Source organism: Aspergillus lentulus (genome assembly GCF_001445615.1).
Source record: "Aspergillus lentulus DNA, contig: Alt08, strain: IFM 54703, whole genome shotgun sequence".
Classification (NCBI taxonomy): Eukaryota; Fungi; Ascomycota; class Eurotiomycetes; order Eurotiales; family Aspergillaceae; genus Aspergillus; species Aspergillus lentulus.
The window spans coordinates 2295233-2309268 of record NW_028322118.1 but is presented as its reverse complement, the minus strand read 5'-3'; the positions used below and the strand labels follow the sequence as shown (position 1 = coordinate 2309268).

The following is a 14036-nucleotide window of genomic DNA, read 5'->3' as shown; positions in this document are numbered from 1 at the left end:
GGCGACGCTCGGCCGTCCCGCAACGCAAACCAGCCTCCGATCGTATGAAAAATATGACCCTCCAGAGACATATCACACACTCTTTTTTTGCACAGAGGAGAAGATGGCAAACAGAACAAAGGAGGGGGCAAGGGAAACAACACAATGAGAATGAAGCCATAAAAACACACGCACACAATGTAATAACAAACAAAAACAGGAAGATAAAAACACCACAAATGTCTCTTGGACCAAATCAAGCTCATATGTCCGAGCAGAGCGTACAGAATCTACTTACATGGTCGACAGGGAAATGAAATGCGGATCTGAACGGCCGTAAAGTGATGCAATCAGAACCCCAACAATTGTCCTTCCCCGCGCGCGTTCGGCGTTTGAAAGTACAAGGAGGTCATGCGAATCGAGACCTGAAGGCGACAGCAACCTTCCCCTGAGGAATGTCGCGTCGATGAGATGAGGAAAGTGAACAACAACACAAAACACAATAACACATGCCCAAGTCTATTTGTGGACGCCGGATAAACCACATACCGACCCATCTGCCACTCGTAATGGAGTCGGAGAAAATCAAACCCGATTCAGAACCGCCGCAATACTGCGCTCGCCGTAGAAAAATGCTGACCGGAAGAAACCTTTTGTTGTTGGAGCAGAAAATTAAATGACCTGTTTGTTGTAGAAGCTGCGAAAATACACCTCGTATGAGTTTCCGGATGGTAGATCAGGCCTAAAAGGGACACCTGAAGGAACAATATCCACAGGCTTCACCACTAGTCGGAGCGCAACCATCCCTTTCAGCCACTGACTATTGTCTGGCAGCTTGCACGGTGCCTGGGTGAAAGAAAATTAGGGGGTTATTCTTAAACGTTTTTCGGACATAGCCATGCGCGTTCTCATTTTACTTACCATCGCCACTGAGAGTAGTCGAAGCCAAGTATAAACCGTTCATTCCACCTTCTTGAGGTCCAGCCGTCGTAGTGGTAGGGTAGAACTTCCGTTCAGTTTCAACCTGGGCTTGAATCGGCTCCTGGCCGGATGCCATGGACTGGGGGAACACCTGATTGATATAGCCGTCGGAGGCTCCGGGCTGGAACATGGAAGTCCAGTCAAGTCCACCACCGTGATTCGGGTCGGGTCCAGGCATCATGGGACGCTTGGGATCAACGACAGGGGGTTTCGCCTGCTCAAGGGAAGGGCGGTCAACATTCAGCTGCTGGTTAGGTGCTTCAGTGCCAGGCTGCACAAGGTACGGGTTCTGCTTGGGAGTAGCCATCCAGGATGCTCTCTGATGAGCTTGTCCATGAGCGTAGGCGTCGTCTGGCTGACCACGGCCCAACCCATTGACAGACTGCATCGTAAAGCCTAGAGGCTGCTGGTCCGTGAAACCTGGTCGGCCTGCACCCAGACCGTTCCCGTTCACGGCCCCCTCGCTGAAAGTCGCACCCGCGATGCCATTAGAAGGCGGGACGGTACTACTGACTTCCTCCTGTAAACTTTTTGCAGTATTTGCTGCAGCTTGAGCCTGAGACCGCTTCAAATGTGCCTGAGGATGCGACAAGTGGGTCGCCCCTGTGGGGTTACCGCGTCGAATGGAGCACTTTTGGAAATGGCGCTTCAGAATATCACTGCGAGAGAACGTGTCCTTGCAGAGAACACACATGTACGGGCGATCACCAGTGTCTAGAAGGTGAAATCAAATTTGGTTAGTCAATGCCTGCTAATAATAATCGGAATGCGAATACTCACGTCTTAGCAAATGGCGCTTCAAGTGTTTAGCGTGAAGGTATGTCTTGTTGCAGTGAGGGCAAGGGAACTTTCCGTCCGCGTCCTTGGCCGGGATCGTCGTGTTTTTGGCGGTACCGTTGACACCATTGGTGACAGGAGTTGCGCGACCCGGAACGCTCGGAAGAATACCACGTCGGCCTTGGGATCCAACCACTTGAGTACGTGGAGGCTCCTTTGCACCGTAAGGCCCGGCACCGTTTGCAGCTGCCACCGGATCGGGGTTCATCCAAGGCGAAGCCTTGCCGTCGGGGTAGCTGAAAGCGCCGGAAGGCATACCATTGAAGTCGGGGCGGCGATCCCGTGGCGGAGCGGGCGCAATTGGTTGCGGGTAAGTCTGCGCGTTCGAAGCCGGGGGCAGCACACTGTGAGGAGGAGGATAGTGCTGCGACTGTTGTGCCTGTGCTTGGTGATTGTGGTGGGAGAAGAAGGTTGAAGGTGGCAAGCTACCCGCGGTGGTATGAGGCATGATGGGAGCAGCCGATGACGCGTAAACATCATGCGTAGACGCTGGATACCTCGACAGGTCCGGCCGGTATGGTGGCTGACCCATGTAGGAATGAGGGGCAGGAGATTGACTGTGATGAGGCTGCAGCGGAGGAAGGGTGTGCGGCTGAGACACAGAGTACTGAGGCTGCATGGTGTACTGAGGCATTGGCATGCTCGATATGGGTGTCGAGGAAAGAGGCGTGGAGCCTTGGGGAAGGCTGGTGGATGGAGGCCGTGAAGGGTGAGATCTGGGATCCATCATGAAGCGGAGGAGGGGTCGGTGAAGACGCGAGAGGGGAGATAGGATAGGGCTGAACTGGACAAAAGGTTCACGGTATCCCGGTCATCGATCGCAGACCAAGACAATCCGTCTTCCCTGACGTTTTTCCGAACAGAAAGCGAAGCTCAGCAGATTACTGAAATCCTTTCAAAAGTCACTCAGCTTCAACTGGTGACAACCTTTCCTTTGCTCAAACTTTTTTTCTTCACTTGTCCGATCACTGAAGAACTTTCCCTCCTGTAACGCGGAGAGAGTACGGTAGGACAATGTCGGTTGCGACGGAAAGGCGGTCCCTCACAACAATCGAAAGCAGCGACGAGGATGAAACTGCTGGAGCAACAATGGATGTGTACAGGATCGAGTTCGACTCCACTGCAGAAGAAGAGTGTCAGGATTGAAGTCGAATGCTTAATCTGAATTCCCCACGGTCACCCACAAGAAAATCAAGTTCTGTGGGAACTTCTTTTTATCCGCACGTTGTCAGAAGAGTCAATGGTTCTGTATCCACCAGGGAAGCGGCGTGCAAGTGGGTCTAGCACAACCAGCAGTACTAGAGTGGGCAGAATACTAGCCAAAATCTGCTTCGCGTCAATAGATGCGCGAGATGGGGACCAGGATTCTCGGATAGGGACGGTGTGTGATTCAACAACAACAGATGAAGGGCTGTAAAGAACAACGCGTATAGGTGCGGAGTTTAGGAGAGTGGAGGAGAGAGAGGAAGGGGGAGGGAAAAAGAAAAAGTACAAGAGTTTGATAGAAAATGACCCAGGGCAAAGGAAAAGGAAGAAAGAAAATTTTTTTGAAAACCAAAAAAATTAAAAATAAAAAATAAAAAAAAAATGAGAGGGAGAAATAATAATATAATAATAAAATAAAAATAATAAAAATTCAAAAATACAGCACCAAGGTACGTACGGTGTTGCCGTCTGGTCAGTGGTCACGGGGAATGGAGGGGGGCGAGGAACAACGGCGGCGTAAAGTATAAAAAAGAAAGAAGAGGAAAAAGACGGGCGACAAAATTCAGAATGCAAAAAGAACTGAGAGAAAATTGAGCAGGGGGACTTACTAACAGCAAATTGGTTGGCACCTTTCGGGGAGGAGAAAGGGAAAGGAATAGACGAATAGATAGTTAAGAGGAAGAAAAAGGATGAGAGATCAGATAGTTTACATAGTAGATACATACCGACGAGGACGGGCGGTGGCCGATCATAACTAACTCTGGGAGGCAAAACGCGGAAAACGGTTACAGAAGCGCAAAACAAAAGATATTATTCTGACAACGGGATTTATCAACATTTTACGCTCAATTATCATTATTCCTATGATTATTGAAGACTGCAGAGGTCCAAACTGCTAGCTTCGACTCGAAGAAAGCATCTCAGACTACTAAACTTATAAATATCGCAAGGAGGTACGGAGTACTGTACGTTGTAATAGTAGGTACCTAAGCATGCACCTACCGTTTGGAACAGTTGTGTGCCGTTGACCTGATTCGCGCTTCATCCGGTTCCCGATCATCCACATCCCAGGAGCCGAGCTTCGAGGGTTGCAGAGAGAAAGAATGCCTGGATTTCTAATGGATCAGAACGCAGATTTCTGTTTTTTGGGACCATTGCAAGTCGAATGCTCGCATACTGCCGACTACTTGTGATTCTGTGACATAAGTTTCCAGCACTTGGTACTTAGGTAGTTAGTCTATCATCCTTTTCCCTGCTAAAGTATGGGAACGGTCAAGCCATGAAAAAGACATCCAATGAATTTCATTACCAGCACAGGGAAAACGGCAAAATCGGCCCAGCACCTAATCAGATTTAATTCCGAACGTTGACTATCCGGAAAGCAGGAGGATGCAGAATCGAATTTAGTTGGCAGCGGCGGCAAGCAGGGGAAAATCATGTTGGAATCGTTGTTTGGTTAGTGAGATTTGTTATCACTACCTAGTGATACCTTCTGTACTCCGTGGTAATGATGAATTCTAAATCTTCAGACGATTCCAGCTTTCAATAATTTTCATTTTCAAATGCTAATTATCCAAATCCGTGCACCAATTCCATGATGAATGTGGTTGTTTACAGGAAGCGGTCGGGCGTGTTCCGAAGACAGTCGTCGGGAAGTACCATGGTGGTACACTTGCCGCATACAGACACGTAAAGGATACTTGGCAGTGACTTGTTCACAGGTGACGTGCCAGGGTTCTTGAAAAGCCTGCCAATCTTGAGCGAGAACGCAAGCAGTTGAGTACTTTTTCTGGTCGGCCTAGATTTTGGCCTTTGATTTATCGCGCAATCAGACAATACCAGATGTCGACAGGCATCCAGATTTCAGAATTTCAGTACAGAAGTATATTTTACAGATATAGTCATAGTGTACTTTGATATGCAGCTGATTACCTACACGACAACAAATATATATTTCAAGGAGAATATAGAAATGGATTATCCAGTACCAAGATTGTAGCTAGGTAGATCCTAAGTTGAAGGGGGGGGGGAAGCGGAAGAACGAGGAAGCAAGCCATTCGCCCTACGCCATGCATGCTACCTTGTTGTGGGAGGCTGGAAGGAACTTAACCTATGGTCTATGCTGCTTTCAGGACAAGGATTATGCTTCCGTGCTGAACCTAGGTATCTAATAATTTAATAATAATTGATACCTTAGGTATTATCTCGTCCACGACAAGGGACATGCGTAACCGTACTTACCAAGCGCTGCTCCGATCGCGTTCAGTTCCTTTCTGAGGCTTTCTCATCATTACCTTAGATTGTGCCGAATACGGAGAATCAGCGACAAGAATTGGCTGATCAAAGTTATTCGCGCTTTCTAATCAGTTATTGCTGGCTTTCAGCGTTTCTCTTGTCTGATTATTGTTCCACAGCAGTCGTTGATATTGTCAAGCTTAAGCTCAAGTGGAGGGTCTCGAGCTCTTGCACCAGTTCTCCGCAATTGACAGTCCCGCCCTTCCAGATGTTCTTCAGGGGCTCAACGGGATCCTCATGGCACATCCACATTGATCCCACATGCGAGGATGGTAGCTCGCAGTGGTAGAACCTTATCATGGTAATCACTACTGTCGAGATGAGTGGAGTGGTACATGTTCGGATCCTAGATCAGTGAACAAGATCAACCTGAATATGGGTCATAGCCCACCTACTCTATGTTTTGGCATATTTAGATCTACCTGACAACACGGAGAGCCTTGCACAGTTATTTTGGCGATATCAATGCCTGTTAGTTTGGATATAACTTGACCAAATCCTTCCTGGCAATATATTATTATTATGGGACGGTCTGTATGGAGTATTTGTGGTCACTCAGTCATATTGAGACAGCGAATACTCTCTAAGGTACGGATACCAGAACAATATTTTGTAGACCGCCAATGCAAATATATTTGCTACAAAAAGGCCCATGACCAGTTGTCGTTGACAAAGTACCAACTACTCCTCCTGACTTGTCTAGACCTCTGTCTTTCTGCAGTGTCTCTACTGTGAAGCGCAACGGCTCACATAGATAATATGTATCTCGGGACTCCGCATTGAAGTTTGCTTTCAGTAAATATGATCATGCAATTGGATTCCTTCTCCTGATTCACATATATAAATTGGTCTTGAAGATAATTCGATACGGCCAAAGTACCATGTCATGGGTCTCGTTCTCACAGGAGGTTATATCAATTCCATTGGACGAGACTCGAATGGTTTCGCACCCCTCGACCTTCGAGCTGAAAATAGAAGCGAATATGTTCTCTGTTCTAAGAACAACAACAATAAGATGGCCAGGTGCGAGTACGCATGCAGCTATGACTATCCTCATGCAACAATATTCTCAAAAATGGCTGATCACTGCCATTGGCCTTAAAGACCATCTAGACTCTATATAACATCACTCTTGTCCTCGCATTCTGTTCAGTCTTAATGATACCACGCAATGTTTCCCAGTAATCTATGCAATTATGCGGTAGTATCTAGCAACCAGGCAGAATGCAATGGGGGAATGGCAATACTGAGTATCTACACAACCGTAAAGTACCTTACGTACTTGCCCGACTCAAATACCGACCGAGAAAAAGCTCGACCCAAACCGTCCAATCCTCATTAGCTCGTCCGTGGTTCTGGTGTCGTGGCCTTTCGCCACCATCCCAATGAGGAAAGTATGATGAATCATATCGGCAATAGACGGAGAGTCTGTCTGAGAGATTTAGATTCTTGTTACAAAGCAATTACCAGTCTGTCATCAAATCGGCCAACTGGGATGCAATTGGCTAGGATAGAGGTTGTTATTGTTGTCAAGAAGTCCCTAGATAATAATGTAGCTGTTTACTTCTACAACTGCAAGATCATGAGATGGGCCCATCATCCTTTAAACCCAACAAGCCGGCGGTTATTCTCCACCAGGAGAGTTTCTCTGAGAGCTTCTCCCGCTTCGATTGTGGACCACAACGGCACAACCAGAGGTGGGATCTTTGCATAGATCGTTCTTCAAGCTTGCCTATCTGATCTGCCTTGGGGATAATTAAATCAATACCAGTCGGTTTCAAAGAATGATATTCATCAGACGACGAATGAGAAGTGGAATGAAGGAGCATATCTCTCCTTTGCATAATCAGCGATTCAATATTCAAATACATCATGATTTCAAGCTATTTCCAGGGCAGTACTCCGTAATACCTCCTAATACATTCCCGTCCTGCGGTGCGCGGAAAGAGCGCGGCAATGTTTCTCATACAAAATTCCGCCTACCTTCCCTGCTAATCTGGTACTTCAGGCAGCTACCAATACAATCCATAGCTCGACAGAGTACTATCAACGACAGTCTATGCAGGTTGAGGAATTCCGCGACACGATCAATAGTTGCATCAGAAATATGATACGATGTCCAATTTGGTACACCGAATCATACTTTCACAACAAGCCGAAATGGAACTCAATCCAAAGCCAATTTGTTAACAACGTACAGATATTGCTACTGCGAGTCTAAATTTACTCGCTCGAGTTGCCACTTACGGTGCATCCATGGTTACAAAACAGCAGCGTTTCATCACTCCAGGGCCCGACTGCCTATGTGAGATGTCCGAGAATGATAGCGCGATGCGTGATGCATCCCACTACCCAGGATGGAGAATGCAGCTCGCCCAATGTGGCGGTCCAATCCCGGTAACCCGAAGGGGGATCCAGCTCCACTTGGAGAAGCCCTGGTCCGCTCATCGAAACTTCCACGGAAGGACAACTCAATGGGTGGTCTAACCGTCCAATATGCAACTGGCACTTGGCGGTGTGGCCTAATCTGTACTCTGTATCTTGAGTCCTTGACCGTACCATATCCCCTAAGAGACAATTTCGTCAGGATCATTATTGTTTCATAATTTTGGTTTGATTGCTTGACCTTCCACGAATTGCCCGATCCTTGGACAACTCATCAAGGTATTGGGACTTGGAGTTACATGGCTGTAATAAGCCATGTTAACCGCCCGAGACGTGTTCCTTTACTCCGTGGTTAGTTGCGTAATGCGAATCTTCAAATAGCCATTGTCCCAACGAAACAAGAGCCCATTTCGCATCTGATGCTCCTTGCCCCCTAATATCCTTAAACTTCATCAAAGTTGAATGACAAATGCGAAAGATCCCGCAGTCAACAACCGCTCAGATTTCTACTACGCTACATGAGTGCACGAATCACGAGTACAGATTGTTCGGTCCATCACACTACATACAATTCTGAAGCCTTCCGACCCATCCGGGATTCTCTCGGCCCAGGGATTCCCTCGGTAGTTTGCCCTGTAAAGTTGGACCGGAGTTAACCCGAAGACTTTGTCTGGATCGCCCAGTTTCCAGGTCCAGCACGCCAGCCAATGAGAAAATTTGGACACTCCCAAGGCGAATGCGCCACACACCTCATGCCAAGCGGTGTCTTGACTTGTTCGGGTAGTTGTGCGCGCTGAATTTGTCTGATTTGTTGAGGGAGGTAGTATCGGCTCTGGGCTAGCACTAACTTCTAAGGGTGTTTAGCTGATCTTGGGGGATCTTGCCTGCGTAGCTGAGTAATCAGCTTATCTGCATATTGCTTATGCTTGGAGGGACTTGTCTGCGACGGAGCGAGCCCCGCCAACGTCATTGTTTACAGGATCTGTAACAATCTACAGTTTGTACTCTGTAGATCATCTTGATACAGGGGTCAGCAATCAGCATTTAGAAGCATACGAGGGATTCATAGTGTTCTAGTGTATCAGATTCATCGGTCTCAGCCGCCTCTTATCACTTCTAGCCGCGTCATAAAGTAAGAGAAACGAAGAAGGTACTCCGTACCGCGCAGCCCCTCAGGGCCTCTGAGTGGCCGTGCACTTGCACTCTCTCTGTCCTTGGACATTAAGGGGTCGAGATTAAGGAGTAGGGGTTAGATACAGACATTTCTAAGAGAATGCCCCAATATATCAAGCTCCGCCGTACAACTACTATGGCCCCTTTTCACACCGTGATCCGACAAAGTCGAGTCGCAAGATGCTAATAACCTGAAGGAAAGTCCTCGTCTACCCCTCTAGGTCGTAACAATAACGCAGGTATTATTATCTGCAGAACCCCTGTCAATCCTGAGACCGAAATGGCGCAATGATCGACAAATCGAGTAAACTACACGCCGTGGGCAAAATTATACTTTCCTAGTCTGGATAACCTCATTGAGCCCCATGGTTGGATACTTGAACGTGTATTGCAATGGCCCCCACGATAGCTTGTAGGCTGTGGCTGTACCATGTAGCCCGAGCATGTGGTTGTCGGGCTTTCAGTGAGAGGATAGTACTAGCAGTCTGCCTCATTGCATGTGCTATGGACCGAGTTACTGTCGGCTGGGTTTTCGGCAGGATAATCACGGAATAAAGCTTTGTAATCTGTAGGTAATGTCCCTTGTGAAATCAACAGCAGGTGAGGTAGTATCACCGGATTGCCTGCCCCTGAATATCCCCATTAAATGAAGATAGATCTGATACAGAATAGACAGGGAGGTTACTATATTTATCAGACCTGATTACTTTACAGACAGAGACACGGTACGGACGGGAACATCAGAAACAATCAATGGCCTTCATGAGATTCATACTCCGTAGTTGAAAGCAATATCTCTATTCCAGACCTATGATTGACTCGACTTGATATGCGATCCATCCGCTGCAGTCTAGACTCCTTTAGTTTAACTACGGTGCCTGCGGTATGTGGGGTTTCGAGCACCTATCGACGCAGCCATCGCACGAGTTGCAGATATCAGATGCTTCCATGATGGAGTGGAGCTTGCAGGCTGCATCAAGTCAGTGGAATAGTCGGCAGAATCAGTCATGCATGTTATTGCTAAGCTCATCCTATACTCCCAGTGGCCAGCGGGATCTGGGTGGGACCTTGAGTTAAGATGAAGTGGCCTCAGAATCCCGTATCCTCGGGCAATTCAGCGCTGAGACTAGAGAAGACAGTGGTATTAAAACGCAGGAATGGAAGATATATATATTCTGAGGAAGTCTTGTTCTGATCTTGTAGTGAGCGTAGGAACAATGTTCTTGAGTGACTTTGTCTTCTGGACATGGCTCTACTTATTGGGGATCCAAGACAGTTCGAGTCGCTGCCTTATTGAGAGGGAGATATTTATATATATATATGAATCTCACTGCCCTTTTGAAGACCAACAGGCAGTTGGGTAGCGCATGGAAGCTCTTATGAAAGACTGTACTCAATTGGTATGCCGCTGCATTTCATTAGGGAGGACACGCAGCTACACGCAAGTTGTAAGCGTGGTAGGGGAATTACATGTAGCTATAGTTACCAACAGAAGACTATATACTCGGAGACTTGCTCACTGCATCTTGACTTTGGCTCCGTTGATCCTCCACCTCCACCCCCGCATCCACGTTCGCCTCCACGCCATGGATAACATGCTCCACATTGATCTTGGGACCCTTGAACCACCTGCGTGCATCGATGACCCACCAGATAGTCACCGCCAGCATCGGCGCACCCCAGACCAGACAAGTCCAGTTCATCTGGTCAGGCGTCAGATCCGCCCCTCTCACGCTGGGCATGCACAAAATGGGCACCATCAACAGCACGAACAAGACGCCGAGCCCTCCAATCGCCGGACCAAATGGCCCCAGGTGCCATGGCCCCTTTTGGAAGCGGTTCCCCACGAAGAACACTCGAATTGAAATGGGTATGGCAAAGGCGACGAACTGTGCAATGGCGCCAATGGAAAACAAGGCTCCGATGGCCACGTCGCCGGCTAGAATAAGAAGGCACATCAGAATACCCAGGACAGTGTTGAGGATAACGGCGTTGACAGGGGTCTTGGTCCTCTCGTTGACCTTCTTCCAGATCCGTGACAAGGGGAAGCAATCATCGCGAGCGTAGGCGTAGGTCACCCGCGATGCGGCAACCATGCAGCCTTGACCCATGGAGAACCCGCAGACAATGGTCAGTCCGAGAATGGCCATGGCTGTCTTGCGCGGCATGACTTGTAGCAAGTACGATGCCCAAGGTTGTCCGAGATCCGAGTCAATTACGGCCTCAATGTCGAGGACAGTGTAGGCGACTACCAGCTGCAGGAACCAGCCCATGAGGCCGCCGACACCAGAGGTCATCACAATGGCACGCGGCGAGGCGATGTTTGCATTCGAGCATTCCTCGCTCAGATGGAAAGGAGAATCGTAGCCTGACATGGTCCAGATGACACCGACAAAGGCCATGAGCACAGCTACGCCGTCCGGAAACTCTGTCCCGTTGGTAATGGTGCCCCATACCTCTTTTGACGGCTTGAATTTTGGTTCGTTCTTCGTACCCGCAGGAATGGCAATGAGAACGACAACGAGGGCCATCATGTTGAAGGTTGAACCGTATGAATTGAACCTCGCGACCCATTTCGTCGGCATGCTACTGATGAAGCTGTGGATAATCATAATCAGCGTCGTGAGCAGGAAGGTCTGCCAGCTGGTTGGGACATAGTCCGGGTTGGAAATCGACGCAGCAGCCAGAATCATCGCCGCCAAAGCAAAGTCTACCGACGGCGCTGCCGTGATTTGGCCAATCCAGTTGGACCAACCTGTCAGCCAGGCTGCAAAGGGTCCGTACCCTGGAGGTGCGAGGACCGCCGCTGCGTAGTACAAGCCACCACTAATCCGGTAAGTCATTCCGTCTCATCGACGATACAAGCAAGAATCCCACGGACTCACCTCGTCGGCATTGCGGAACATAGTTCAGCCATTGCCATTGCCACACACTGAATGAAGACCATGGCGATGATCCATCCCCAGACCATGCCTGCTGTTCCCGCATAACCCATTCCTTTAAGCCACTGTCAGCGCCGGGCAGATGCACCGTGATGGGAGAGCAGGGTCTTATTACCATAGTAGAGAGTGCTCGCGAACGAGGGAAGTAGCCCTAGCACGGCGAAGCTGACGCAGAACGTAGTCCACAAAGAGAACTCTCGCTTGAATTCTTGCTTGTAACCCAGGGCCACAATCACCCGCTCATCCGAATCCATCTCATGATCCGTGTACGGGATATCCCCGTTCGGCAGGACAGACGTGACAGGATCGTGGTCGACATCTTGATAAACCGCCTGTTTGGAAGCGACCTTGGTAGACGACATCGCCTCTACTTCAAGGCTACCTGCAGGTCTTGCTCGTGTCCACGATGGAAATCAGAGGTAGCAGAAAGGACGAGACCAAGGCGTCTCATTACCTTATTAAAGCAGACAAGTCCAGCCTTTGTGTAACCAGCAAATGTAGTTCCGATGATAGCACCTTGCATGAGCTGACGCTTGGTCGCTCAACAAAAAAAGCAAGGATGCCTAGCAGTAGATATAACCATCCACGCCGACGATAAAGCCCGCCCGTTGGCACCAAAACCAGACACTTGGGCCATTGCTGTCGATCGTGAGACCAAACTACCTGGGAGATAACGTGAAAGATTAGGGAGAATGAGGGGAAGAGTTTCTGATACGCTGACACATTGGTCACGCTGGGCTCGACTATCAGAGTTGCGACGGGATCAGCACCCGCAAGGGGCGGGGTTATATTGGAGCGTCATGTCGAATAAGAAATAAATCCCCCGCCCTACTGCTGCTTTAACGCTTCAAAAGCATGGATGACCTCGTAGATATCCTACTCAAGAGAAAGCTTGGCGAGGAGTCTATACTCGAGGAGGAAACTTCAGGCGGTGGGGATAGATACAAAGCCCAGGGATTCGACAAGGTCAACAGGTGACTAACAAGCCAGAAACTTGATCAGAGCAAATCCCCTTATCAATAACTCGAGTTGAATAATCTGCGTTCGACTTGCCAGAGAGTCACGGTGGCTGATAACAGGAAGAGAGACACGCGTGCCAGATAAGCGCCCCTGTTCGTTTTCGTTGGATTCTGGGGAAATGCAGTCAAAGCGGCCGGAGGACGCTGATTTATTGGACCATCCCGTTCTCTCTAGAGCAAAAGTAGCTTGACTTGAGCTGCTCGTCAGGCTACACCTGCCTATGTGGGAAAAGAATGACAGGCTTGATGGAATGGTACTTGACAGATGATGACAGGACATGCCTTTATATAAGTGTGGCGTCGGTGCTGAACTTACCCGTGCAGAAAAGCCCTCCAAGTAAAGACTCAGGTCGCTGGTGCTAGTGTAATATTAGGACCCCTGAGATATTCGAACAGATCGTAGTCTAATCATATGTTGCTGTTGCTTGTCATTTAAGCCTTATTTCGGTGCCAAAGAAGGACAGAGAAGGAGAAAATCTTGATGGTGACCAGGCGTGTCTATGTGCTATCAAAAACCCATCGCTATTCTACACAATACAGTACCGATTCCTTGTTTTCACCACTGAGCAAGTAACGCAGGCAAGATGACCAACCATACAAGTGGCATTTCGGGTCAGGGAAAACGGCGCGGAAGTTGCAAGACGTTTAGAACGGCTAGTGAACGGTCAGCAAATCGTCACAATAGTCTCTAGCATGATTCAAAGGTACGTACGTTGTCCTCGGCAGGGATGCTGCGGTCGAAGTACTCGTCAAGGAAGGGAACCTTGCGCAGGATGTCGTTGCGCACGCGGGGCACTTCACCGAAGAAGAAGAGGGCGAAGGTACCAGCAGCAACACCGAAGGTGGAAGCAATGGTAGCGCTACAGATCAAAGTATGTTAGAATGGAACGGTAATAAGACGAGCGCGTAGGGTTTCCGGAAGCCTGTCCGCCCATATAGCATCTTGACAGAAACACCAAAGGTGAGACTCACTACTTGGTGGCCATGTTGACGCTCACACCCCCGAAGTGGGCAGGAACATAGTACCTAATTTTCATCAAGCATCGCAGTCAGTAAAGCCCTGTTTCCATTGTTCGTCTCTCTGCGACAGCCAGGCTGTGCTTTTGAATGACGAAGGCCCATCAAATCACCAGTTCGGACATATAAATGGGGGGCAGATCAGTTGTCAATGCGCAAACGATTGACCCACGATCTGGGCAGTCCATAGGCCTCGCCCGAA

At 48.7% G+C, this 14036-nt stretch overlaps 2 protein-coding genes across 2 annotated transcripts; both read right to left on the bottom strand.

Annotated features, from left to right (window-relative positions):
- Positions 1-892: 892 nt before the first annotated feature.
- Positions 893-2437, bottom strand: ALT_4002 (C2H2-type zinc finger protein; the record flags this gene model as incomplete). The annotated part of the gene is made up of 2 exons (XM_089599672.1): positions 893-1674; positions 1741-2437. 2 exons carry the CDS (start codon positions 2435-2437, stop codon positions 893-895), a joined length of 1479 nt encoding a protein of 492 aa, XP_089456010.1.
- A 7915-nt stretch (positions 2438-10352) lies between these two features.
- On the bottom strand, positions 10353-12160 carry ALT_4001 (amino acid permease; the record flags this gene model as incomplete). Its single annotated transcript, XM_033564507.2, has 3 exons — positions 10353-11682; positions 11742-11853; positions 11914-12160. The coding sequence occupies 3 exons, from the start codon at positions 12158-12160 to the stop codon at positions 10353-10355; spliced, it is 1689 nt and encodes a 562-aa protein (XP_033420398.1).
- Between the last annotated feature and the right edge of the window lie 1876 nt (positions 12161-14036).